Below are 27,596 nucleotides of genomic sequence, written 5' to 3' on the forward strand. Positions count from 1 at the left end.
GCCCTGCCTGGTTGTGGTTTATAAGTAGACCTCAACTTCACTGTTCATGTAGCACAACTGAAGGGTTTCCCTTTCTGGAGACTGTATGCATATTTAACTGTGACGCCATATGAATTGTTTTTACATCACACTTATAATTCCTTATCATGTACTTGCATTTAGAATAATGTGTTTTTATTTTCTGAAACCCAATGTGTAAAAGGTACACTGGTGAGAAGACAAACATACCCCACTCTTGGGATTAATAAACGGTTTTATTCAATCAAATACTGTACAATAATCAACTTATTATTGCAACAAGTCATAAAAAAACCCTCTCCCGTGGTAAATAAATAAAATGAATGATTATTTTTTGCAGAAATATATTGATATTCTAACAAAACTGACAGTTTTTTATTAACAAAGAAAAACATACTGACCATATGCAGCAGGCAAACCACTATGTGTCTCCAACATTGTCTTTGTAGTAAACAGGAAGTGCAGAGCAACAAATGATGCCTGAAAATTTACAGTAAAACTGAAAAATGTTGAAATGTTTCATCTCATACTTACAACCACAAAAATATGGCTACAATACTATTTGACAGACACCGGAGGATCAAAATCACAAACAATCAGGACACTATCAAACATAAGGGAGGATATATGTTGTCATCGGCTGATTTAACCTGTGAAGGAAATAGAAATATATAAAAATGAGCAGGATGGTTGAGGAAAACCACAGTATATTAAAAATAAATAAAAAAGAGTCAGTTCTTACCCTGATAGCCACTATTCCCAAAAAAGCCATTCAGATCATATTTGTTATTTTTGGCTCCTTAAAAGAAAAGAAACATACAAAATATTTTAAATGTTTTCGATTGAATGATGTTCAGGACTAAAGGTAGTACGGGATTAAATAATTTGCATAATTTGTAGTGCATGCAAATAGTATTTTATACATGACGCAAATGGCATGTATTTAAAGACAATAAAAAATATGATTCTGGAGTCAGAGAGACCATTTCCACCACACGATATCATGAGTGAATTTATGACAAACCCACGGCAACAACGTGCAAATTAAATTTTAGGTTAATTTTGAACCAATATGAGCTAAACTAATAATCAGCTGAAGTGACTCAACACTGCCACCTGGGGTACACCGGTGGCGTGACTCAGATTTGGATCAGTGCCCCTTTAAATCCCCCTGGGACTCACCCTGTGGGTGAAAATGCAGTTTGAGGTGCTGCTGGATGTGGAGCTGACGGGGCATCTGCTGCTGGATCAGGTCGTCGGGCTGCTCGGGCTCCTCGGCGACGCCCTGCGTCTCTGTGGCCGGTGCAGAGTCCAGGACGAGGCCGGCTGTGCCCGCCGGGTCCGGCAGGTCCTGCACATCAGCTTCTGGCAGCAGATCGGGCGTGAACGACGACTCCACATGGGCGGAGGGGTAGGGCAGGGTGGGGCCGGGGGTGGGGGCTGCTGGGAACGACGCAACTATGGAGGAGGCAGGAACCATCACTAAGCAGAACAATGATGGATCTTATGGTTTTCTTAATTCTATAGGTCACTTTCATATTAAGTTTATATGGTTGAATCACCTTCTGGCTGCACGCGTCCATTTATGTATCCCACATTTTCTGAAAGTGACGGAAACAGTTGAACATTTCCTTGAAAGCAGCTGAGCCACAGCGGATGATCGTGTAGATTTAGACTCACCATATCTATCAGCAGGCACTTGCTCGCCTCCAGCGGTATGAGCTGGGGTCGGCACCTCTCCTTTCACTGTCAGAAGAAATACAGGTTGAATCAGAAAGAGGGTTCGGGGTATCTTTTAATCCTAAAAACCTCTCAGACGGAGGCGTCTTCCAATGACACACCGTAGGATGTTCCTGCTGAATCTGTCTGCACAGGCAGAGGTTCATACGGCTGTCCAGCCGGGTCTGTTGAAGCCAAGAAAAGAGATACAGGTACAGTTTATTATCAGTATTATTGCAAACACAAATAGCAATAACAAGAGAGGACGTTTTAAAATACCTTCAGGTGCAGATTCAGGAGGTTGCGGCTCATAAGGTCCCTGGTTACCTGTTGAGATAATGGCAGAAATCCATTACGTAAACATGTAAAAACAAACAACAAATGCAAATATAAAAAAAAAATATCCTGTACCATATCCCCCTGAAGATTTTGCTTGACCGCCAAGGCCAAGAGTCTGTGGTGCATATGGACCTTCAGCTCCACCTTAGCAAAGATATGACAAGTCAAATCAAATCAATCAATCAATTCTAGTTAAAAAAATTTTTTTAAATCTGATTTATTTATCCCACCATATTTTCCTGCAAACTGTCCATTCTGTCCCAGTCCGAGATGCTCCGGCTGATAAGGTGACCCCGTTAGACCTGCAAGCACAAATAGAAAATTATAAAAAAAAATGAACACAGGATGTTTATTTAAGCTTAACTCCAGACATTTTCACATATTCTAATATACATTCTCTTTTAAGAAATACATTCTAGATCAAGATCAATCGGCCTATTTCTTCAAAAAGTCAAACGTTTCTCTAAAAAGAAAAAAAAAAAAGGTTCTTACCCCCATACTGTCCTGTTGACTTCACTTCAGGGCTCAATGCAGCGGGCTGTGCTTCAAAGGGAAGTCTCCCGTAGCCTAAAAATGGCGACACACATAATGAAAGGGCCGCTGCCAACAGGACAGTGAGCGAGATTTCTGAGTGTGTAGCGAGGAAATCACGACGGGAAACAATTGAACTGACTTCTCACCATATTTGCCGGCTGTATTTCCGAGAAGCTGCCCGCCGTTAGGGAATCCACCGTATCCTGAGAGATTGAAACATCAGTGAAAGGTCAATTGTTTCATCAGCTCTTTGCACGCTACTTTTTAAATATGATCCTCATGACCGCTGTTCAAACACGCTTTGATTTGACTGATAAAACTATTATATTTAAAGAATGAAACAAGAAGATGCTCCGGTACGTTGTGAAGGGAATTCCAGGACTGACCGTGTTTTCCTGGTGCAGGATCTCCTCCCATACCAGCGCCCAATCCACCTGTAAGTGTATTGAATTGAATCTGTATATGAATGCGACTGTTACTCTTCATTTTCAGGTTCAACACACACAGACAGATTTGTTTTTACCATATTTTCCAGATTGACCATCACCTGCAGGCCCATAGGGGCTGCCTCCGTATCCTGGAGCAAAGTCATGAATTAGGTAGAAAATATTCAACTTCACTGATGCACAATGTGCCAATGCACACATTTTTCTTTTTTGATAAAAATAAAACACTAACAGGCATACCGAATTTCCCTGCACCATTCATTCCTGTATTGAGAGGCTGTCCCCCAAACTGCAGACCACCAATGCCTGAATGAGAGGAAACGAAGCAAAAGGCAAGAACAAACATAAATATTGAACATTTAAGTCTGACAGTAAAGAGCATGGAGGCGTAATGAGACTCGTGACTCACCATACTTGGCGTTCGGCTTCTCTGGACTCATTCCACCAAAAGGTAAGCCACCCATTCCTGGAACAATTTAAAAAAAACAACTAATGTCAAACTCAGACATATTTCTTTTTCTTTTATAATACTTTTCGTCAAAGCAAAAAGCCACTTCACTTCAGATTTAAAATGAAGGATAAACATACCACCATACATGGGGCCCATTAGATTCAAGCCAACCGGTTGAGGCTCAAACTGACTCACTCCTGCAAGAGAGCAAGAAAAAGATGCGTTTGTTTTTATCTCTTCACTTTCCTGCTGCAGTCGGACTGATTGGGCGACTAGACGCAAACTTGAGTCGGTGAACTCCCTGCACAGGCGACACGCCCCGAGAAATAAGGCCTCACTTGAATGTGAGCGAGAAAAACCAAATTGTTCTGGAGGATCAGTCCGTGTTGAGTTAAGTAATCGAACAAACCTGTACCTACGGGTGTAAAGTGTCAAACCAAGTAAATCCTTGTGTACATTATCCAGTTCGCGCATGTTTGGAGTCTCACCATCGAGTCCAGCAGGGACAAGCGGGGCCCCGTTGTAAGGAGCTGCTCCTGCAAAAACAGCATTGGTAGACTATTACTGAGTTTTTTAGCACTCATGTCTCCTTGATCTGATCTTTTCTATGTCTGATTGTGTTTTCTGTGGTGTTCAAAATTTGCATAACCCAAAAAATTGCTGGACACGTACACAAAATGCATATCAAAACGTGCATACGGTTTGGGACTCGTGTCCTATGACTTGTTAACGATTCGACAAGTTGTTTCTCAAAAATTGCAAAAGATCACAAAAGAAAATGGGCTGGTTAAAGCTTCTCAGCAGCAAGCGGTGATATGTCTGTTAATATAAAATAAACTAACATTTCCTATTATATTTCCAGGTTTTTTAGTGTGTCACTTTTGTGTTTACCTGATTTACCATCAGCTGTTGGAATGCCCTGGCCAAGACCTGGAAAATAAATAAATAAATAAATGTCTTGGTTTAACCCAAAATGAAACAGATGTTTATGCTCTAAATTTAATTGTATACCCTTACTTGCATAGTCTGGTTGTACTCCACCACCGTATCCATTTCCATACCCTGCAAAACATTGAATCTCATGGTGTTTCGAGCTGACAGGAGCCACTGAGTCATGCACTCATATCTCACAGGTTCACGAAACACGGATCCTACCTGGTTTGGATTGACTTGCTTCACTCAGGCCTGCATTTCCCGAAACAAAAATGTAATTTTAGTGAAGTCTTAAGCACAGGTCTATGAGGAGCTGCTCTAGATTCAGTGTTTCGTTTCACCTCCGTATGAATTCCCATATCCAGCTCCAAGGTAGGCCCCCTGTCCGTAACCTGGGTGCAACATAGAGATATTATAAAAACGCTTCTTACAAATAGATCTTTGCTTCGGTTTAAAATACTTTCTTACCAGGTTGCTGTCCTGCGTAAGGATACCCGAGGCCTGCATATAGAAAAACATGATGAAAATCACTTTTAAATGTCCTCGAGAGTGAAAAACAGCAGCAAAATACTGCAGCATCGCTGTAATATTACTCCAAACATAAATATCACCTGCTCCATATCCATTGCCGAGTCCAGGGAAACCGTAGCCTCCCGGTCGAAAGACTTTGGACAAACAAATCAGTGCGATATTAATTATTTCATGGGTGAAACAACCAATAACAACACCTTCTTAGAAGAAGACATGGAAACGATGTACTTATCGGCTTCATACCAGGTTTATGTGCTTTAACACCTCCTCCGTTTGGATATCCTCCAGCGTTGGCACCGTTTCCTAAACAGTAGGAGAGCTTCGTCAGTATCACAGTGCAATAAATAATAATCCTGCATTAAACATTGAGCTGGCAGCAGGTTTTTTTTTTATATTAGTCATCAAGAAATGAGTCTGATCTCGGTTCTTTATTAACACGGGTAAAGAAAATTCACCATTGGGTTTAGCACCATGTCCGTTTTGAGCACCAGCTCCACCTTCATAGCCTGAAATGAAATCAGGGTATCACATAGATGATCAATATTAATATGTAGGCGTAAAACCAGAGTCATAGTGTTGAGGTACCTTTTGTGTTTGTGCCAGCGGAAGCTCCAGCACCTCCATTATAACCTGAAATATTAAAAAAAAAAAAAAAGAGAGATAAACAGCCCCATATCAGCACCTTTAAATGTCTCCAACTTATCTGTTATTATTCATTTCACTGAGAAAATTAGTTGAAAGCAGCATTAATCCTTGAATCTTATTTTCAAAAGGTACCTTTTGTATTTGTGCCTGCAGATGCTTCAGCGCCTCCATTAAAACCTGACATGAAAAAATAAATAAATAAATTAAAGACAGTGTTACAATAATAATTCTTTAAAATTATGTTAATAGAAAATTAGCATAAACACTATTCTATTCCAGAAGGAAACACCAACAAAGAATCAGATAAGCAGCTGTACAAAGGTTTTTTTTATGTACAGAAGCAGAAGTCAGCAATCTGTGATTTTCCAGTCATTCGCTATATAATGCAATCTTAATATTCAAAATAAGGGATTTTGCAATGGAACCTTTTGTATTAGTGCCAGCAGATGCTCCAGTGCCTCCATTGTAACCTGAAATAATAACAACATTAGATTCAAATTTGTCTGTAATAACATTTAAGTCTGCTTTTACACCACAACCAAATAATGTATTCAATGTCATTACAAGGTCCAGTTTTTCTCTCTTAAAGCTGAATAGTCTGCGTGAAAACTGGAGCCACAATCTCAGTAACTTTGCACAAACCCCACAAACAATATTATCCTTTAATATACATTAACGCTTGTCTATTTAAGTGCAGTATTAATCTAAATGTACCTTTTGTGTTTGTGCCAGCCGACGCTCCGGCGCCTCCAATATAGCCTGAAACGAAAACAACAAAGGACAATATCAAGTTGACTTTTTTAATATGTGAAGTTAATTTAGAGATTTCACATTTCACAATAAATAACCAAAAAGCGTCTGACTGTCTTTTGGAGAAACACCAGAAACAACATGTACCCTTTGTGTTTGTGCCAGCCGACGCTGCAGCGCCTCCATTATAACCTGGAAAACACAAGCAACACAATATAACATCAACCGTTGTCTTCAATAAGACTGATTCTTCGTCACTCTAAGAACTCCATGAACTATTCTTTGTCATTGTCGTTACATTAAACATTTTTTCTAAGTGCATCGCTGAAGTGTCAGTGTTTAAATTCAGAATCTTTGCCCACAGGAAGGAATCGGTGACAAAAAAAAAAAGTTTAGTGTGTCAGTTAATTCTGTTTGAAATACAGAATAAATACATGCAAACTATTGACAGCCTTGGTTGTTTATGACACCTTTTAGAATCAGACAATGTAAGGTTGTTGCTGGGGTTGTTGCTGTTTCACCTGATCCTCATTAAAATTCTCAAAAAAGCACCTTTAGTATTTGTGCCAGCAGATGATCCAGCTCCTCCATTATAACCTGAAATAACGACGACGGACAATGTTAATGTTAACATTTGTCTTTGAATAAATTATTTTTAGTTTGTATTATAGGTCCAATTTCCTTTGGAAACCACATCCAGCAAAGATATAATTCATCATGCAAAGTCAATGAATTAACAGAATCTACAATATGGTAAAAACAGTTAGTAGAACTGTAAAAAAAAAAAAAGAGCCAAAACTCCGTTTACCAGGTCGTGGTATTTTCACCCATTGTCCATTTGGTACTCCTGATGGTCCACAGCCTAAAACACAATGAATTACAAGCAGAATTTTGGAAAAATGTTATGAAAGAAAATGCACAAGAAACCATATAGATTTGAGTTTTAGCCCCAGAACTGGCAGCATTTGACTCTTAATAATGAAAATAATAATAATAATAATAGCAAGACTTCAAGTTATAATTATTTCTTGAGAGAAAAAGGGAGAAATATTTACCATTTTTGACACCCTGTCCCTTAGAAACTTTATCTGAAATGCAGAAAATTGAAAGTCAGGGCTTCCTGGTGAATCATACATTAGTTTTAACTCGTGCAGCATCGTCTTTCGTCATCAAATGAAACATTCAATTCAACTCATGCACCAAATCCATGGAAAGATGAGGCTGATCACAGTGAAGTCACACACTTTCAGTCCAGTGGCATAAAACTAATTATTACCTCTTTTGCTGGAGCAACATTTTGACATTTTGGGAGAATTTTTTATCTCCTCCCATGGCTGAATGTTTAGAGAAGCAGTTGAAGAAAGGCAACAGGAACGTAATACATAAATATATTAATTCTCTATTGTTTGTCGTGTAAAACCCCATAAATATAGAAGCTGTGCGTTAAAAAAAAACTTTTTTCTTTTCTACTTTTAGGCAGGTTTGATCACTGCATCCACACTTAATTCTGCCAGGAAGAAAGTCATTTCTCAAAATGCTTCTTTTATGATGATACATTTCTTAAAATAAATATGAAAACTGTCGAGGCAATGTAGAATGAGGACTTCAACAATAAAAAAAATAAAAAAAAGAAGGTAAACCAATGCAGGCACAAGCAAAGACCAACAGGAACATGCAACAGTACTTTCTATGTATGTTTAATTAAACCACAACGACAACAAACGTTAGGCAGATCAGAATAAATCCTATTCCAATATTAGAATAATAAATCAAGATGCAACCGTTTCTGCAAAAGACTTTTTGTTAGGACACACGGGAACCTGTTAACGTCCATCGGTCAACATGCAGTCCAGTGCAAGTGAACAAACCAAGACCAAAGCAAACCCAAATCAAGTTTCGTTTTTACCATCGGCCCCGGTTTGCCCTGTGGGGAGGCCTGTGCCTGTGAGCCTGTCGGGTTTTGCCTCAGGTAAAGTCCTGATGTTTTCTTCCTCTGGTTCAACCTCAGGCTCACCCGCAGTCGCCCACGCCGTCGCTCCGGGGGTGGCCTTGGTGTTACTTTCAGCTGCCACCGTTTCAGGAGTAGCCTGGGTGCTTTCTGGGGTAGTTTCCCCCTCACCGATGAGGTCTACCCCAAAATCAGTGTTTGCCTCTGCGGTGGTCACATAACCTAGAGGCCATACATTCCAACGCCAATCGTGAGGATTATCTGACCTTTCCTGACGAGCCCGTTATGCATCAACGATGAAAGTATAAACACATTTAAAGGACACGTTGAGGGTACTTGCCTTTAGGCTCTGGAAGTGGGTTCGCCTGGGGAACAACTGGAGGAGGTCCAGATTTGGCGGGTTTCAGACTCTTGTCCTTCGGGCTGACCGGTGCAGGTTCTGGTTCTGGTTCAGGTTCAGGTTCAGGTTCTGATTCAGGTGTGGCTTCAGGAGCAGGATTGGAGTTGGTGACCTCAGGAAGTGTCGGTGCTGGTGTGGCCTGAGGGATGACGGGTTTCTGCTTGTAGTTTTTTCCGTGTGGCGCAGGTGAGGGGAACTTTGGGTGTTTCTCCTGCGTCACCATGACAACGATACCGCCGGTGGGCTGAGGGGCAACGGGCACTGCGGCAGCAGTCGTCGCCGGCTCCTCCGGCTGCGCTGCAGTCGGCTGCTCCGGGGCGACAACGCCACCTTTAAGACCCTTTCCGTTCAGATCGCCTGCACCTTTTGTAGTCTGACCTTTTCCATTCGGCTTCCCCCCATAGCCTGAGAACCACGCAGTGTGTGAAGGCAGAACTGAACTTTGGTGTAAAATTACAGCAGCATAAATTAAAATAGGAGGAAAAACCACTAACAACTAACGTCAACGCTATAACACCGAACACATGGGGGATTTACCATTATTAGGCAGCGGTCCATTGGGTACACCAGCGGGACCGCCATAGTCTGCAAAGTACAAATGAATCCATCTGAGAATCGCATAAATATTCTACACAGTGCATTTGATAATGAAATAGTTTTCTTGTACACACTTTCAGTGGGTGACCGTCCTCCAGCTCCTTTAGTGGCTGCTTTGGCGCCGCTGCTCGGTCCTCCATAACCTGCACATCATGTTTCAAATACTTTGGGTCACACAGTAAACAATTACACTGGCAATAATTCTGGAGAGATTTATGACCAGGACTCACCATTTGGTTTACCTCCATAACCGTTTGCTACTGCTGGGCCTGAGGGGAGAAGAGGAGCAATAAGTGATTAGAGCTGATGTTCTATCTCTCCAACTATAAGAAAGAACATGCATGAAAAACACAGTGTGCACTGATAAATGTGTTCTTTTCAAATGTATATATATCACCTGTATTAATCGAATTTAAGTGTATGTTTGAATTTGGCTTTTAACAATCAATTACTTAATACATACACTAAAGTGGTGACAAAGAAAAGTGAGAAAATTAAGATAAATTTCCAGCAGAGGGCAACAAAGATTTTCTTATGTAATGAATATGACTTTTTATTTTGTCTTTTCTACATAATAAAAGCAAAAAGATCCACTCAGGGCAAGATGTTGTTTTTAAACTTAAAAGCAAAATACATGATACTTTTTTATTATTTTTCCATCGGTTTAAATGCAGATATATAAAATCTTTCATGTTGAATTAAAAACTGTGTTTCTCTATCTGTAAGTTCATATAGTTCAATAGCACCCGACCATTAGGTTTGGCTCCATAGCCGTTGGGAACACCTGCTCCTGCTCCGTTTGCATTTCCATAACCTGAAGTCAAACAACGCATAAACATTAAACATAGTTGTGTTTGCACTCTGTCCAATTTAAAAACAGAACTTCTTTTGAAACTCTGTGTAACGATCTATAATCAGAGGATCTAAACAGGACATCACCGTTTGGTTTGGCTCCATAACCTTTCGTAACACCCGCTCCTGCTCCGTTCACAGCTCCATAACCTGAAGTCAAACACAACAAAAATAAAATTCCATCCCTCCAAAATAATAGCATACATATTGCCAGACTATAAAATCAGAGCAGTTACCAGCGGGTTTGTTTCCATATCCATTGGGGACAGCTCCGTTTCCATAACCTTGAAGTCAATTTCATTATTATAAAAAAACAAAACAAAAACAACTCTAACTGAATGTAGTACATTTAGTAAAATGTTCTCACCTAGCTGGGGTGTCCCTGCACCTCCTCTGGAGCCTCCATATCCTGCAAAACATTCATAAAAGCACATTTCGATTAATTTAATTATTTTCGTTCATAAAGTCACAGAATTTTAATACTCACCGTTTGGTTTGGCACCGTATCCATTGCCATAGCCTAAAAAACACATTACAATTATTCTCATTGAACACCTTTATTTATGGGCTTCATCATCACGCCACAATAATCAATGTCGGGCTGGAAAGCAATATTTCTAACACAGTAAGTTCCTGTCATCGCTACCTGGTTTGGCCGGCTTGTAAGCTCCGGCACTCGGGTATCCGTAACCTTGACATGAAGAAACATGTTAACAAAAATTAATGAACAAACAAATAAAAATACGAGCGTGTCAACGTACCGTTCGGCTTGGCTCCATTCCCATTAGGTGCTCTGGCTCCAGCATAACCTTTACATGTTAGAAAACAAGGACTTCAGATCATGTTACCCTATTTTGTTTTTTTCGACTGAACTATTCCTTGTGACATGTGACATCTACCGTTGGGTTTGGCACCTTGTCCGTTTTGCGCACCACCTGCAGCACCATAACCTAAAACATGAAAGTCATAGAAACATTTCGTCCAAACATAAACGGCGTAAAATAACTTTAGTCTGCCGTAAAGGTTTCCTCACCTTGCATTGGTCCCTTCATGCCCCCATTCCCATAGCGCGATCCCAGACCCAACCCAGCACTGCCATAGCCTCCATTGTATCCTGTAATAGTTCACCACTGTAAACACGCTGTATTTTATACTATTTAAGGATAATTGTTCTTTTACTGACCTCCCATGGGCCGAGCTCCATAACCATTACCACCATATCCTAGAACAGACAGAGACGTTCTTACTTGAAGCTTTAGATGAAGACCTCATGGCAACATCACTGATTTCACTCACCCATCCCCTGGTTCTTTGCGAGCTGAGGTCCACCATTACCTCTGGAGGGTCCCACTCCCATACCGGGGCCTAGACGACACCGAGGTTGCGTCAGATTGGGAGTTTGGGACAATTGAAGAAGGCAAAAAAAAGACTTAGTTACCTGCTCCAAAAGGTGGCTGCCCGTATGCCTTCATGGGTTTACCTCCAGCTCCACCCTGACCTGTTCAAAATAGACATAAGCTTCAACTGCAGAGTTTAAAAAAACAAAAAAAGTCTTCAGAAAAGACCTGAAATTATGACCAAGGCGTGTTCACGTTCAGAACAACTCAAGAAAATGTTTAGAATAAAAACAAGCGTTCGAAACATGTGTCCTTATAATTCAAGATATTTTATTGTTTGTAAATGGCAGCCATTAGGATGCCAAATGAATTAGTTACCTGCCCCGTTAAGTGGCTGCCCGTATTCCTTCATGGGTTTACTTGCTGCTCCACCCTGCCCTGTTAAAAATGTGACAAAAATCTCAGCATGTCTCACAGCCAAAATGGATTCAAAGTGATTTTCATTGTGAGAGTTTAAACCTCCTGCGGACGGCAACAGAAGATAAATAAATTACCTGCCCCAAAGGGAGACTGACCATATCCCTTATTGGGTTTAGTTCCAGCTCCGCCGTGGCCTGGGGGAAATAAATAATGCTTGAAATTCAGAATACGCAAGAAATTCATGTGTCAATGACACTCAAGTGCCTCTTTCTCATGTGTCTTACCATTTGGCTTCGCCCCGTTTCCACCGGCTGGACCAGCTGCAGCTCCTCCACCTGAACAGTGGTTATTACATATGACAATAGCTTTTCATTTATATTTTTTTACTGTGGGGTTTTTATTTTATTCTTTGCAAATCTCACCATTGGTTTTAGCCCCATTTCCATTTGGTGAACCTGCTCCGAATCCATAACCTGTGAATAAGAGAAATGATTTAAGATAATAAACATAAAGTAAAAGCCTATATAAGAATTCCTCTAAATTACTACCCGGATTAATTTTCTCTTTAAAATTCTGGTTATGTTATATTCAACCACATCTTACTAGCATTGATTTATAGAGAAATATTTGGAAACTCACCGTTGCCTTTTGTTCCAATTCCCTTCTGTGCCGCAGCCCCATAACCTGCAAATAGTAATTTCCTGAATGTAATCATTCCATATTAAGAAACAATTTCCAAGATTAAAAGCAAGAATTGCATCATTAACCTATTTTTTTTTTAATGAACACAAACACACCCAATGCACTTCATCTGAGCAAGATTGGCATCACAATGCAAACTAATGGATCCGTCGCCATATTTTTAGAAATCCTTATCTATAAAATGCAAATCTACAAAAATATACATCTATTTCAGACCTTTCTGGCAGTATCAATAAAAAAACTGAACTCCAAGCTTGATAGGCAATAAACCTGATTTAACATCACAACGATGTTACTAAAACGCTGAACGTTTTCATCAAATAAGTTCACTGAAAAATACCATTGCCTTTCGTTCCCTGTCCGCCATATCCGCCATTCTGAGCTCCGTAACCTGCAACAGCAACAATATTGGAGTGATTTCATTCATTTTGGTTTATTTTCTATAAATCAAACATGCATCATCCCACCTTTCACTTGTTGTCCATTGGCTGGGCCGGCTTTCACACCATATCCTACAACATAAACTTTCACTATCATCCGACATCGCCCAGTAAAACCAGTTAAAATCTTATGTGCTGCTGATGTGAGAAGAAAAGACGGATTCAAGCAACTCTTCCTACCGTTGGATTTTCCTCCATTCCCGTTGGGTAAAATGGCTGGGTTTCCTCCTCGATAAGAAACAAGCCAGAGGTCAAAGGTTAGTGGACAGCAGATAGAAATCAAACATATTCGCAGTGAAATGCAGAACAGAAAATGTTCATTTGTATTCCAACAAAAACTAATACATTGAATAAATACATTTTAAGCTGTTTAGATGTCTGACATTCTCCTGAAGCTCCACCTTGTGAAGATACTGTGTTGTTTTTACCGTTTCAGTTCATGGAAATTTGCAGAGTCCAAAAATTCAGCAAAACCCTAATTTTCTTCTATATTTAGGCTCAATTAAAAATGTCTGCACTCTTTGTAAATGTTCCTAAGACGAGGATGGTTGTCCACTAGTCTGTTGTCATGTTTGTAATATCTTTTGAAGACTGATCCCAGTGAGAAAAATCTAAATATTTTTGGAGCAACAGCGGAAACTTAGAAATCACAATAATTTGAGAATAGAAAAGTCACCTTGTGGAGTTCCACCCGCTCCATTAGTGGGACCAGCTGCTGCTCCATAGCCTTAAAGTCCAAGACAATGAAAGAATGAGAGACTGTGTGGAGTGTGTGCTCAGCCAGCATCTTCATACGACTCATAAACTGATTTTTTTACACCCACTGATGACTTTACCCTTTGTCCCTACTCCTTTGTTCACACCGGCAGCGGGGCCATAACCTTAAACACAGAGAATATGCAGAAAAGACAAAAGGTTTTTGAAGCAGCGAATTGACACACTGGTGATGTGCAGCACGTTTTACCGTTCATATTCCCTCCACCAGCCGGCTGATAACCTGAGTGCGACACGAACACAATTACATTCTGAAATCAGCCACATTTACATATTTACATTGCACGTGGTGCAATCTCTCACCTCGTCCTTTTGTTGGATAGCCTGCATAACCATTCTGTGGTCCCATTGACTGACCAACACCTTGCAAAACAAATACAAACCATTTGAAATACGCCCGACAAACACCAGAAAGTAAATCCAAAAATCAAAACAATATCAAAGCTGAAATTATGGTTTAACCTTTTGATGGCGTCAGCATTGACCCTATCCCTCCACCATTCACAGGTTTCCTTCCTAGAAATAAATTGTCATCGGCGTTAACAACAAAATCTGTGGCAGACAAATGATGTGATGACGAGTGATGGAAAATGTTTGCACCGTTGTGCTGGGGCCTTTGGGGCATCTGTCCATTGTTTGCTCCGTATGGGACACCGTATCCTTAAAAACAACACATTTAATAATGAACTGCTTGCAGCTTAAAAGAAAAAATTAAACTTCACAGATTAAGTCCACATGCTTAAAATCTTCATTTGTCTGTTTATTTCTAGGCATCGTTATTCCAAGACATAACATCGTATTCTTGTCTATTCATTCCCAGTTAAAAACAACGTACTGAACAATAAAATCTATTATTAACTTTGCAGATGGTTTTGCTTTCATGCTCAGCTTTTCATTAGAGTTTTGGTACCTGCTCTGTTTAAGAACGAAAACTGCACGTCTTTTTTGGTTATTAATGTCGGAAGAAAGTTCAGACACACACCAAATTACTTACTTAAACAACAATAACTACAAGGTTTATGTGTGTATTTCATGTACGATCAGAAACCTGGAAGTTTGTAAGTTACTATACAGAAACAATAGAGGTGATCAAAATTGCATATCAAATCTCAAATAATGGTCCAGATCTTTAAATTCTAGCTTTTATTAAAGTTCTCCACATTTAGCAAGGACTCCACCGGAGTCAAAGGAGCGACTGTGTAAATGCAGTAAAACCATTCTCTGGGCTTCTCACAGGGGGATGTTAAATTCAGACAGCGGCTGCCACTGAAGTCAAGCTGCCTTTGATTTCTGCTCGCCGAGGCCGAAGAAAAAAAGAGAAAACAGAATATATGGCCGCCTCGCATCGTCACAGGAATACTTGGTGGACTGCCGGCCGCACGTCAGAGCTTCGCAGCTCGACGTCTCAGTTTAACACGATTGTCTGAAATTTGGCAGGCAAACCCGAGCGCCCGGAGGACAAGTCTCATCTCTCCTTCGTGTCGTCGGGTCGCGATCGATGGTTCGACTGAGCAACTCTGGCTGCTCAGCAAAGAAAACTTCTAACGGCAAAAAGCTTTCAGCTACAACCTGCTTTCCCTGAAATCAAACAGTTTAAAGGAGGAGATTTTAACGACTCTTAAGAGTCGAAGTTCACTCGGGATCAGCGAGGACATATTCAGGATGAAGATCTTATTGTTTTCACAAGTGATTGAAAAGCTTTAGTGGTGAATTACTGATGTTCGGGTACAGATGTGGTCATGACATTACTTTTAACAGGACACTCAAGAAGAATTAATATATTTAATAATATTAAAAGCGACATATGGGATGACTATTTAGATTATTATTTGGTTGATAACATTTACACAAGAGTGAAGTCAAGCCACTGTTTTGACTGTGAGACTGTAGATTTTATCACCGGCCACATTATCTCTACTCTAATATTTTGGCCTCATGGATTCATTTTGAGATTTTCTCTTCAGTCGACCACAGACTGACGCCACTGAACCTGTTTCTCTGTTTTCCAAACATTATTAATCAATTATCAGGCCAACCTTTCCCATTCTTTTTGCACTGTCCATCATAACACAGCACCCTTTATTCAGACCACATATCTTTTATAAAAGCATGTATATTGAATGTTAAACATTAAATACAAGTCCAATGACAGATATGATGATGTCGGATTTCTCTGAGGATACTCACCCCCCGTTTGTGCCGTCTGCACCACCCAAAGTACCACTGCACCCTGAAGGAGAAGCTGCCCCATCATCATGGACCTAAGATGGGTAAATTAATATATTTTTGGAGCCAGCCAGAGAGTAAGAAAGACGAGGCAGATTTCCAGGCGAGGGCAACTCACCCTGGTTATGAGGGTCTCATATACACTCTGGTCTGAGGTGCCCCTCCTCTCATCCCCACTGTGTACTTGTGTAACCCCCCCCATTCCTCCCCCCGTTTGTTGGGAGATGCACTGGAGATGTACACACACAGACGGAATAATTGGCCACTTAAAGCACATTAACACTGAAGAGAGAGATGCAGGAGCAAAGAGAGAAGGTTCACCGGAGTGGACACTGACTGATGAACTGTGGCCGTCGCACCATGAAGAAGATGATGCGGTTGTTCTGTACAAGTTGAAAATGTGCGTGAAGATAGTAAAAAACACGTTTTGAACTGATCTGTTGCTCGGATCTTTCATACTTGTGATAGATGTGTTTTGTCAATATTAAATAGAAGTACATTTTTATACTTTCCCTTTTCAATTCAATTCTCTTTCACTGCGTTTTCACTGATAAAGTCGATGTGAGCAAAATCAAAGTTAATCTAAGACTAAAAGTTCATGCGACAGAAAGAACACAGTGAACATTTTAACTGGTGAACTGGGTGAGTTGCAGCGCGAATGACTCGACTACAGAAAAAACGTTTTGAACTGCTTGATGCATGCATGGACTGTCAAACCATTTCTCCTCGTTTCATACTTTTTCATTAAAAACAATTAAAAATTTTAAAGGGTGAAAGCGGCAAATGGAAGAAATCTGGATAAACTCTGACGGAGACAAGTTATTCTTGCTCAAGCGAAGATATGTAATAGGAACAAAATGACATTTTTTCATGAACCGACCACATTTATGAGGCTTTCTTCATCCCACATCTTTGCGGGGAGCTTAAAAGTTAAATGTGTTTCAAGCAAAAAAAGTCAATAAACTGCTAATATCCATAATACAAACTGTATTAAACGACTATGCAGTTGTTTTCAAAATATTTTTGATTATAAAACTGCTATTTTATTCAGAAAATATACTAAAAAAATCAATTAGTAATGTTGTCTCACAGCGAGACAATCTCCGGTTCAAGTCCGGCCTCCTGTGCAGAGTCTGCATGTTCTCCCTGTGCGTGTGTGGTTCTCTAGGTTCTCCAGGTTTCCTCCTACAGTCCAAAAACATGGATCTGAGCTAAACTGGTGTCTATAAAGTGCAGGAAGATTTGAACGTGGCTTCGTGTGAAGGAGGATTTTGGTGCAATGAAGACAATAAAGGACGTATAAAAAGAATAGTAAGTCATCACTAAAGAAATCTTTAGCAGAAAAAAAAACTAAATCTACAGTGTTAATGAACTTCTGTGTCTTTTTGTCTTTGGAGGAAACAAAGCCACCATAATCTTTAGTGAGTATAAAAATAATCAAATTGCTTTGAAAACTGGGAAATAGGCTTTAAGTCAATATTCTCATTCACAATGTGCCTGTGTGATTTTATCACTTTCATATAATCCCTTTATCAATAAAGTAGTATTGTGCATTTTAAAAAGTAGTTTGGTCAATATACTAATATTTTAAAAAACTACAATTCAAATAGCTCACAATGTGACCTGTGGGGACTTTACACGGCTTTATGTTTTAAACTATATGAAAACAAGGGATTTCAAAGAGAAAAGATGAAAACAGTGTGTTATCCACACCTCTTTCATCCCATAATGTCTCCATGGCTACATACATATACACACACACACACACACAGTTCAGGTCTGAAAGCGGCCCATTACATATTCAGAGAGAGAAAAAGAAAAAAGAGACATTTATCTCACCTTTCACATAAATTCCTCACCCAAAGTCCAAATCCTCTTCTTATGGGGTCAAGGAGAGGTTAACGTCTCACTTCCCACCGCACCCAGACCTCTCACATACTTGGCTCCTCAACAAACTCGCTCGCCTTTGACAAACCATCTGTCCAGCTTTTCACCGCCCGGGAACGAACATGTCCTTCAATTTATCCCGCTTGGGATCCGTTTTGGGGAATGTTACGTATATGGCAGGTTTCAAACATCCAGATCCAAAATTAATCCGAGCAGGATGACATTCCTGCCGTGTTTCACCAACAGGTTGAGAGTTGAAATCTGTTGATTTACCTCATTTCATTATCCAGAAGTGTATTTGAAGCATTGTGAGCAGATCACTTATATTAAGTCTGGTCTGTTTGGAGTGACAAACTGTTTGCGAGTTTCATGTTCATGTCCACTTGTAGGATTCCTCACGATTGACATCTGACAAACTAGATAAGATGCACAACTAATCCCGTCAAACTCACTGTGAGAACACCGAAACAAATCGGCTCCATTTCTGGAGGGTGAAAATATCCCCATGATCGAGTGGAATACGTCGACAGGACGGTGTCACACACCATCTGTGTTTGCTCAAGAGCCAGAGGAATCTGCCAACTGAGGGGGTTTTCCCCCTCTGTGGGGATAATTTCCTCTAAATAAATTAAAAATATTCATTTGAGATTAAATCGACTTCAGTTTTGTTTAAATGTTTTCTTCTGAAAACCCAATGCGAATTCTGAATATTAAGACACCCGAAAAGAAAGACTACATTTAAGCACTTATCCAAATTCAAACTAAAATTTCATGATCTTTGAGTGTTTCGACCTCAAAAGCCAAAAAAATTTTAATTTACAGACCCAGTTCGCCTTTGGGTCCAATAAATCAGCCCCAACCTAATACTTTTGATCCCATTTTTTTTTTTTTATATAATATTACAGTGCACTTCTATCAACTAAACAATCATTGACTTCAACTGGAGAATGATTTTCATACATTACCAAATTCTCAAATACACAAGTCAGACGGCTTACGTCCTGCTGCCATTCTTCTCAGGAATCTCACACGGCGGCGTCTTTTCAGACAATTCGTTTGGTTCGAACCAAACTCCTTTACAGCAAAAACCCCAAAATCTGAGACGCTAAACGGATTTCTCCACATTAAGAAAAATTTTATAAAATCAGAAGTTGCGTTTGTCAGCGCCCATGTCATACTGACCAACTGATCTCTGCAGAAACCCTCATCAAAATAACTGGGGTTTTAAAACAAACCGTTTGTATCCTCCTTATTCGACACCAAAAACAAAAATGTCTAATCCTCTACTTTGTCAAATTTGCACACACGGTTGAGCAATCTCTTTTTATTTTTGTTGCAAGTGCTGTACAAGAGTGAGAGATAAATTATAACCGTTTCCAAAACAATACAATAAAGAAAAAGCCTCTTTTATACAACTCATACTTGAGAAGGGATAATACAATACATCCTAATTAGTCTAACTATACATGTATACACAATGCATGTCCTTTTTATCAAATAACCCAAAACTTGCACGGCGTTATGCGGAGCCATGCTGTGACAACTTTAATAAACTGTTATTATCAACCTAAAAGTTCAGCTGTACAACCAAATAACTATACAATCCTCAGCCTGGTCACCATATCCAATGCAACGCATTCATCTGAGTTTTTAAACCCATATTTTCATAAATGAGTGCACAAGTGGAGAGATGGCAATCTGGCCACATGACAGACTTGTTTTGAAAAAGGCTTAAAACAAAAACATGTTTCTGACCTCGGTGCAGCGAACACCGATGAAACCTGCAGGAGACCATAGAGAGGAAAACCAGAATATTAAGATAAAGGAAATTAAAAACAAAAAACAAAAAAAGGGAAACAGTTTGATAGTGCAAAACTGTGAAGGGAAAGGGGGGAAGGAAAGGAACGGGAATCAAAAAAGGTCAGAGCACATAATGGTTTTAAATGAGCACCAAGATTTAGTGCCTCTGCTGCTTTCGCTCTCGTGCTCGTCAGTCTCGTCACCAGCCCGACGTCTCAGCATTAAGATGGAAGGGCAAGATGTCCCGCCGCAGACCTAAAAGATAATCACATTGATGGTCGAGCTTACGCAGGAGTGAGGATGCATGTGGTGGTAAACACATTTAAAAGATCCGCCTACGGTCCAACCCGAGGACTCTAATCTACTCGGATTCTTCAGGCTGTGACTCTGAACATTTTGGAGGATATGGAAACTATTGTACTCCTTCCTTCAGAAACTATAACTCCCCTTTAATTACTGACCGTCTTCCCTTTATATAAAATGCCACCGTCTGTCATCTTTATTTTATATATTCATTTATCCAGTTCCATATTTGTTGTATAGGTATGTGTACTGTAGCGTTATGGTTTATGGGGCGGGACTTTCGTTGTTGCTCTTTAATTCTATTGTTTGTTCCAAAACTGAAAAAAAGAGAGAAAAGGTTGACCTACTCCAGGTTGTTTTTCAGCTGATGCACAGTTCGCTTGTCCAGGTAGCGGCAGAAGAGGGTGAGCAGGTTTGAGGGCAGGAGCAGCGGCTCTGCCAGCGAGCACTGAGACAGCTGTCCTGCTACTTGGAACACCGTGTCAGTCCTAAAACAATAAAAAAACAAAAAAGATCTTTTAAAAAAAAAAAAACCCTGTTCTGATAAACACTTTACAGCAAATGTGACGCTAATTAGTCCCACCAGATCTCAAAGTCCCCGATGCTGGGCTCGAGGGGGACGCCCGACGACAGCAGCTTCTCCCCATGGGACAGGAGCGCGTACAGCAAGGACAGTCCAAACTGGAAGGGATGGAGAAACTTTAAAACGCTGGTCAAACGATGCGAAGAAAAGAAGCGACGCAACACCGCAAGACACCGACCCTGTTCTGGCACGCCTGTGAGAGACACTCGTACGCGGACATGGACTCCGAGGACATCAGGTCTTTCAGGACGGCGATGAGCTGACTGAACGCCAGGGTGCCGATGACATTTCGAAGAGGCGGGTAGAGCACAGGAAGCGCCTGGGAAAACCCATCAGTGATAAAGTTCATCTGGGACTTTTGGACAATTGCTGGTGCTCCCGAGCCAAACTTTGGTACAATATTAAAAATCACCTTCCACACTTGTGTACAGGAGGAGCTGAGCTTAAATACAGGGGATGAGGCAAGGCACTTTTATTTATAGAGCACCACCAGGTTGTTTTTACATGAACTACTGTGTTTAAATTGACCCTAGGGGATAAATAAAGTATCACATGGCAATTCACAGTGCTTTACGAAGAAATATAAGACAGACTTGCATTCAAAATAGTAATATATGAAACCACAATGCTACAAGTTAAACAAACTGCAGTAGTAGAACATAAGAGCCACCATTTTTTTTTTTGGGCTGAAACAAAGTGCAGAACTACATGTGAATGTGAAACACCACCTACCTCTTCTGCATCTCTGCTCATCAGCGTTGGCAGGTTACAGGTCACGATGCTCAAGATGTGCATCGCGGAATCTTGTTTGAGGAACGGCAGCAGACGGGAAATCAGCCGTTTGCCTTTTGGCACGGCCAGGAAAGGAAGAAACTCCCCTCCCGAATTCCTACACCGAGAATTTGGGGAGAATTAAAAAAAAACAAAAAAACAGTGTAGCCAAATTTAAAACATTTTCTAAATGTGACGTTTGCGACGATCCTCAACCGGGTTCTAACTTACGGGGGGTTGTGGTGTTGGAGCTGTGAGTAAATGTGGTCCACTTTCACCCCAGTCTTCTCCCTCAGTCTTAATTCCTCCGCTTCAGGCAAGATCGTGACTCTCCTCTCCGTTTCTTCCACCTCCAACAGGACGACGAACAGCTGCAGAGCAAAACCGTCGCAAACATCTGAGAAAAGTTCAACGTTCGTCACAAGAGCTGACAAAAGTGAAATTCGCTTTACCTTCTCTATTTTGCTGAGCACCTCTAACCGCTGTAGTCGAGTGTCTTTCTGCTCCTGTGATTGGGGGGGGGAAAGTGTTGTTAAAAGGGTTCGAGGAGGCAGAGACACTTTAATAACTGAAAAGGTCTCAGAGACACGCAGTCACCTCAATGGGACCCTGAGTTTGGATTGCATGAACTGCAACGATGGCTCGGCGAGGAGAGTAACATGTGGACACTGCAACTTGACCCAGGGAGCCTTCAATGTGCACCACTGAAAGTTACAGGGGGGAAACAAAAAACAAAACACACGTCACGCAATGCATCTTTAATGCGTTCGGTTTGAGGACAAAAGCCCAAAGTCAACATAACGAATGTGGAATATCTAAAGAAAAACAGGAACGCATCCAGGATAACTTCCTATTTGCAGGTTTATCAGGCTGAATATCGTCTTAACACTCCAACTTCTAAAAGGTTTTATTTTTTCCTGTTCAGAGTTTTTCCACTTTCCACCGTCGCCTCATACTTCATACTTCAAGTTGGGTTTTTCGCTAGAAAAGTTTCTTCTTTCTGGTGCTAAAAAACACAATTGAGTCTGAAGTTCTTTGGACAGCAGCGAGGATTAGGCGCCATGGGAGGAGCAGGCGGAGAGGGACGATACCCAGAATGAAAGCAGTAAAAGCAGAAAAATATTTTAAACTGAGCCTGAGTACTGCGGCTGGAAGTCCTAAAATAACTCCTACATATGATCAGAACGAAGGAACAAAACTAGATGGTGAAGTTTAGAAGCATTAAAAGGGGGAAGTAGGTCAACCTGGTGTGTAGGCGTCCATTTTTGTGATGTACGGCGTGGTGAGCTTAGGCGGCTCCCTCTTGCCCCTGATGCCCAGCTCTTCCTCCGTCATCTTGGCTTCTATCCGACGATAGTACTCCTTCGACAAAGTTCAAGCACACAGGTCAAAGGGATTTACTTCTGTTCACTTTTTTTTTTAGGTAGTTCAGCATAAAGCCATTCTGTCAGACCTGGTAATAGTAGTCCTCAAGGTAAGGATTTTCACTTTGAAGCTGAATCATCTGCAGTCGGATGATCCACTCCTTCTCCTTTGCCGTCATCAAATTGGCGTACGGATCCAAACCCTGCGATTTTCTATAAAGTCAAATGTTTTCTTGAGTAACAAACACCGACAATCGGCCTCATTGATGGACTCGGGAGCGCAGACCTTTGAAATATGCGTCGTTTCTGACTGAGCAGGCGTTGATGTTGGGGATGGAGCTGCGTGACCGGACCGGGGTACCTGCTGGTTGAAAACAGACACCTCGAAAATGAAAGTTCACCGTCGATGACGGGCGCCTTAATGTGCTCATGAGCGAGGAATGACACTGCCAAGTGATGAATTCGCCCGACGTTGCTGGGGGAACATTTGAGACCACAAATCAAACGTGTGAAGTCTCTGAGAACAACACCTGAAGGGCTGCACCGGATTAGAGGAGGGGCTGTAAAAGCTGGACGGCCTCGGTGAGTTGGTGCCAAAGCGAGGTTGCATCATCTTGGGAGTGAGAGGCTGAAGAGCAGAGAGAAGAGGATAGCTCATGGGAAAAAAAAAAAAAAAAAGAAAGAAAGAAAGAAAACACGGAGGCATCATGATCAAATGAAACTAAAGGCTTACAACTGTGGGCCGAACCTGGTAACACTGGGGTGGGGTCAGCGGCTGACGAGAAAAGACTGATGTTCCTGGGACCACAGGCGCCTGCATCTGCAGGACAAAAGACTCCAGCTGCAGACATGTTTGGTTTATGTCCCTTTGACCTGAAGCTGGTTTGACACTGGGTTGGGGGCTTTTCTTTTTTCTCTATGGGAAATTAACATGTTAGTGGGTTTTCTCTATTTCTCAAGGTATTTCTCTCTATTTTAATGTAAAGTTGTCCTATAATTTCCCTGCTCCAGTCAGGTTACACCCACTGGGCTGGATGTGGCCCATAAACTAAACTGAATATGAAGGTTTAAACGAGTAAAGCGGCTGTATCTGTACCACCGGTAGAACCGGAGCTCCCTCTAGTGGTATAAGGAAGTCATTTCATAAACATGAACTTGATATTTAAAATAGGCTTTCCTTTTTTTAATTCGAATAATGTTATGCTTAATGTTCTCACTTGCTAATTTTTATTGTTTACAAAAAAATTTTTTATTGCACACCAAAAAAAAAAAAAAGTTTGATCAAATATCAAGTAAAGCCATTAGTCAAGAACAGTGTTGATGTTAACGTTGATACCAATTGTTATACTGAATTGACAGTATTTATTTCACACACACTGACTGAATATACAGGCCAGGAGTGTCAACACACCACCTGTTAAAGGACCCAATACACTGGGATGAACTCGCAAAGAGGAAAAATTACAAAGAAAACTCAAGTTTACTCCCTAAAAAATAATATATATTTTTTTTAAAAAGAAGTCATTTGTGGTATTTTGAGTTTAATCAAAATGGAAAGACATGGTATTTTGGCTTTTCACTGCATTTCGCAGCAGGGGGCGTCACTGAAAATATCAAAATAAAATACACTATTAAGTTTTCTTGTATTAATTTTTTTGCAATGAAACACAGGAAAGCCGTTCACACAGAGGACGTCATTGTATTGGTTCAGTACACTCGAGATCGACCTGTGGTTCATGTGACCCCTGATGAGTTTCACACAGATACTAAAATAATCCATCACCAACTCCTCTGTGGTAAAAGAAAAAACAAAAAAAAACAAACAAGCACGCACCTGAGAGCCTCCTCTTTGACCGTACATCATTCTGGAGTAGGACCCTCTGGCGTCTCCTCTCCTGCCCCCAAACATAAAGGGAGGATAGGGCAGATCCAGGAAGGTGGAGTTGGTGGGCTGGCCTTGTCCTCTGTGACCAATCACACACACTATAGCGCTGTCCTACAGAACAAAAGGACAGAGGACATGAAGACCAAACAGCTGCTGTTTAACCACTGGTTGGGTTCCCCCCCCCCCCCCCCCCCATCTTCTTCAGTGTCTTTGACCTGAAGTATCGACCCTGAGGGTTTTCTGGGCTGTCTGTGAGAGGGCGCCATCATCTGGTCATAAAGAAAAGAAAAGAAAACCTGTGAACAGAATATAAACTTTAAATGGCTCTTTACTCGTTTCTGCTCACGTTTTCCTTGAAGGCATTCTGGTGCATGGCAAATCCACAGTCCACAATGGAACTGTCCAGACTCTTGAAAGACGACAACAACAGACCAACGTGAGCATTTTTATAAAAGGTTCAAAAAATAAACGTTTTTGGTGAATTTATCCTCGTCACCTTGAGGCTCGGGCGCCCCTCCACCATCCTCATCACAGAGGGGTCGTCGAACAAGTTCCCTCTGCCCAGTCTGCCCTTCTGCCCCCATCCTCCGCCACGCTGCCTGAGGGGAAGCCGGCCTGGATACGGTGGCTTCTGTGTGAGAGGCGAGGAGGCTCTGTGGGACGACACAGGTTTGAGGTCGGGGGGTGGAGGAGGAGGAGGAGGTGGAGGAGGAGGTGGGGAGGCTTCTGAAAGCTGCTGCAGGCTGCCGATCACGTCGTCTGTGGCGTCCTGTGCGTCTATATCTAGGAGACGGACAGAAACACGTGGAGAACAATTCAATATTTACATATGTGCTGAATTAATGCTAAATTTGCATTTTGACGGACAAGTGATTACATTTTCATTGTTTTATGCATCTTGTTTGAAAACTTTGATATAGATTGCAACAGGATTTCACTGGAATTCAAAGTATTTCTGAATTGTTTGTTTGTTTATTTACCATGAAGGACCTGAAAAAGTCCACTTCAAGTTCAAGTCATGTAGGCAAATATCAGGGTTAAAATTAGTTCTAAACTGTGTTTTATCATTTTAAAAAGGGAATCCTCAAATTACATTTCAAACCAGGAAGCAGACTGGGTCACACTTAAAGTCGCCTTTACACTTTTCAATAGGGTTAAAATCAGTTTGTTTTAGTAGTAAACTGGAAAAAAAAAAAAAAAAGATGCAGTGAGTTACAGTATATGGAGTAATTTTAAGGTGAACAACTCAGAAAACATTTCAGAAATCTAATCTGAATTTCTTGTTTTCACTTGTGAGTCGCAGCAAAGCTCATCTGGTCAAATTTAAAACAAGATCAGTTCATTCTAAAATGGTGAACAGCACGGTTAAAAACATGCACATCTGACTGATGAAGCAGAATAATAAGTTTTCCTCAGATGTTTGAAATATAATACATTTTATTATAAAATTTGCCATTTGAATCCTGCAGTTAACTCATATTCTTCCCCATCATGCATTAAAAACACTTTGCTCTCATGTAGAAATAATGAGACGGTTCATATCGTCATAATCTCAAATACTACAAAATTAAAGACTCAATAAGTGTGAATCTCTGCGTGTTTGTCCTGAGCTCAGAGTCAGACGGGACCAGCTCCAGAACAATGCAACCCCCAGATTAATATCTTGAGAAAGGATATGGACGGACAGGTTTGGTTATTCCAAAGGTAAAATATCTGTATTTTAATATCGTCAAAGATTATAAAAAAAAAAAAAAATGTAAAAAGTAAAATCTTGATCAATTTAATTTGGGACAAAAGTCTGTCCACAAACCACACAGCACAAGCAATAATTGCATTTTAAAATACCATGGATTAAAAAAAAAAATTGCATCTATATTCTTTCCATATCATACATAATGTTTTTTATTTATAGTCATGTTTAAAAATCTACATTACAAGTATATCATGGTTCATTTAAATCTTAGTTCCTTATACCTTAATCTGAATAATTATGTAGTCTTGCCTCACAGTGAGAGTCTCTTGTTTGAGTTTGTCCATTTTCACCTTCTCTCAATCCAAAACCAATCATCTGAGGTTGAACACATATATATATATATATATATATATATAAATTCCCATGAGGGTGACAGTTTGTACCCTGCCTTTGACCTTTGACCCTCAGGTGGATGAGGGCTGCAGCAAAGGCTTTTGAAGTGCAGTCCCTGTCCCACCCTGCTCCCTCCTGATTCTTATTAATAATTATTATTATTATAATCATTAAGCCAGACTGCACCTGCAGCAGAGGCTGCACAGGCCAGTTCCTGGGAAATTACCACGGAGATTCATACCCACCCATCCCAAAAGTCTCTTCATTGTAGACGTTTATCTCCTCGTCCTCCTCGGCCATGGCCTGCAGGAGCCCACAGTCCATGTTGGCTTCATCCGCCTCCTCCTCTCCATCACTCCACGCCTCTCCATTCTCAGGCCACTGAGGCTCACACAGCCTCTCCACGTCCTGTTAGGGACCAGACACAGAATGCACTTTACAACATTATTAGTGAGGCAGATATTGAAATTCCCATTCTGATTGTGAATATTTGGTTGATGTGTCGACATTTTGCCAATCTGGTACAAAATAAACAACATAAACGGAGCCTTTTGGTTTGACAGAAAGATAAAGAGTGACGTGTGGCTGACTTACTTGTTGCTGTTCCGAATCAGACATTGTGTATTTAACCCGATAATTTGCAGCTTTTGGAAGACAGAGGGAGACTTTCTTCTTGCGCGCCTGCCTTCTCTGCACGCGCAGACGCTCATTAACCTAAATCACCTCACCTGTGATTTAATGAGGCGCGCGCACGTCAGAAGGAGCGAGCCGACAGCGACCCCCGGTGGCCAAAAGTCACCAATTCACACTTTTCTGCGGCTGTGTCGGAACGGCAAGGCCAAGTCCTGAGGTTCT

General features: G+C 40.8%; 2 protein-coding genes across 2 annotated transcripts; both read right to left on the reverse strand.

Annotated features, from left to right (window-relative positions):
* Positions 1-569: 569 nt before the first annotated feature.
* cmn (calymmin) lies at positions 570-14,185 on the reverse strand (the record flags this gene model as incomplete). The annotated part of the gene is made up of 40 exons (XM_080479458.1): positions 570-668; positions 761-817; positions 1,201-1,476; positions 1,581-1,619; positions 1,699-1,764; positions 1,860-1,922; positions 2,017-2,064; positions 2,149-2,220; positions 2,307-2,378; positions 2,569-2,643; positions 2,757-2,813; positions 3,134-3,187; positions 3,297-3,362; positions 3,466-3,522; positions 3,645-3,704; positions 4,399-4,437; positions 4,525-4,569; positions 4,782-4,832; positions 5,052-5,105; positions 6,331-6,375; positions 7,175-7,228; positions 8,381-8,536; positions 8,655-9,119; positions 9,554-9,580; positions 10,063-10,125; positions 10,651-10,683; positions 10,810-10,854; positions 10,925-10,972; positions 11,063-11,113; positions 11,197-11,277; positions 11,347-11,385; positions 11,460-11,528; positions 11,602-11,661; positions 11,879-11,938; positions 12,055-12,114; positions 12,343-12,393; positions 12,963-13,013; positions 13,887-13,943; positions 14,027-14,059; positions 14,140-14,185. 40 exons carry the CDS (start codon positions 14,183-14,185, stop codon positions 664-666), a joined length of 2,850 nt encoding a protein of 949 aa, XP_080335584.1. The 3' UTR covers positions 570-663.
* A 6,210-nt stretch (positions 14,186-20,395) lies between these two features.
* patl2 (PAT1 homolog 2) lies at positions 20,396-27,359 on the reverse strand (the record flags this gene model as incomplete). Its single annotated transcript, XM_080479473.1, has 17 exons — positions 20,396-20,540; positions 20,636-20,733; positions 20,814-20,954; positions 21,368-21,524; positions 21,638-21,777; positions 21,859-21,912; positions 22,004-22,110; positions 22,651-22,768; positions 22,860-22,983; positions 23,057-23,131; positions 23,301-23,398; positions 24,605-24,766; positions 24,871-24,924; positions 25,002-25,064; positions 25,152-25,438; positions 26,987-27,149; positions 27,336-27,359. 17 exons carry the CDS (start codon positions 27,357-27,359, stop codon positions 20,396-20,398), a joined length of 2,010 nt encoding a protein of 669 aa, XP_080335599.1.
* Between the last annotated feature and the right edge of the window lie 237 nt (positions 27,360-27,596).

This window comes from Lipophrys pholis (assembly GCF_963383615.2).
Source record: "Lipophrys pholis genome assembly, chromosome: 1".
NCBI classification, from domain to species: Eukaryota; Metazoa; Chordata; class Actinopteri; order Blenniiformes; family Blenniidae; genus Lipophrys; species Lipophrys pholis.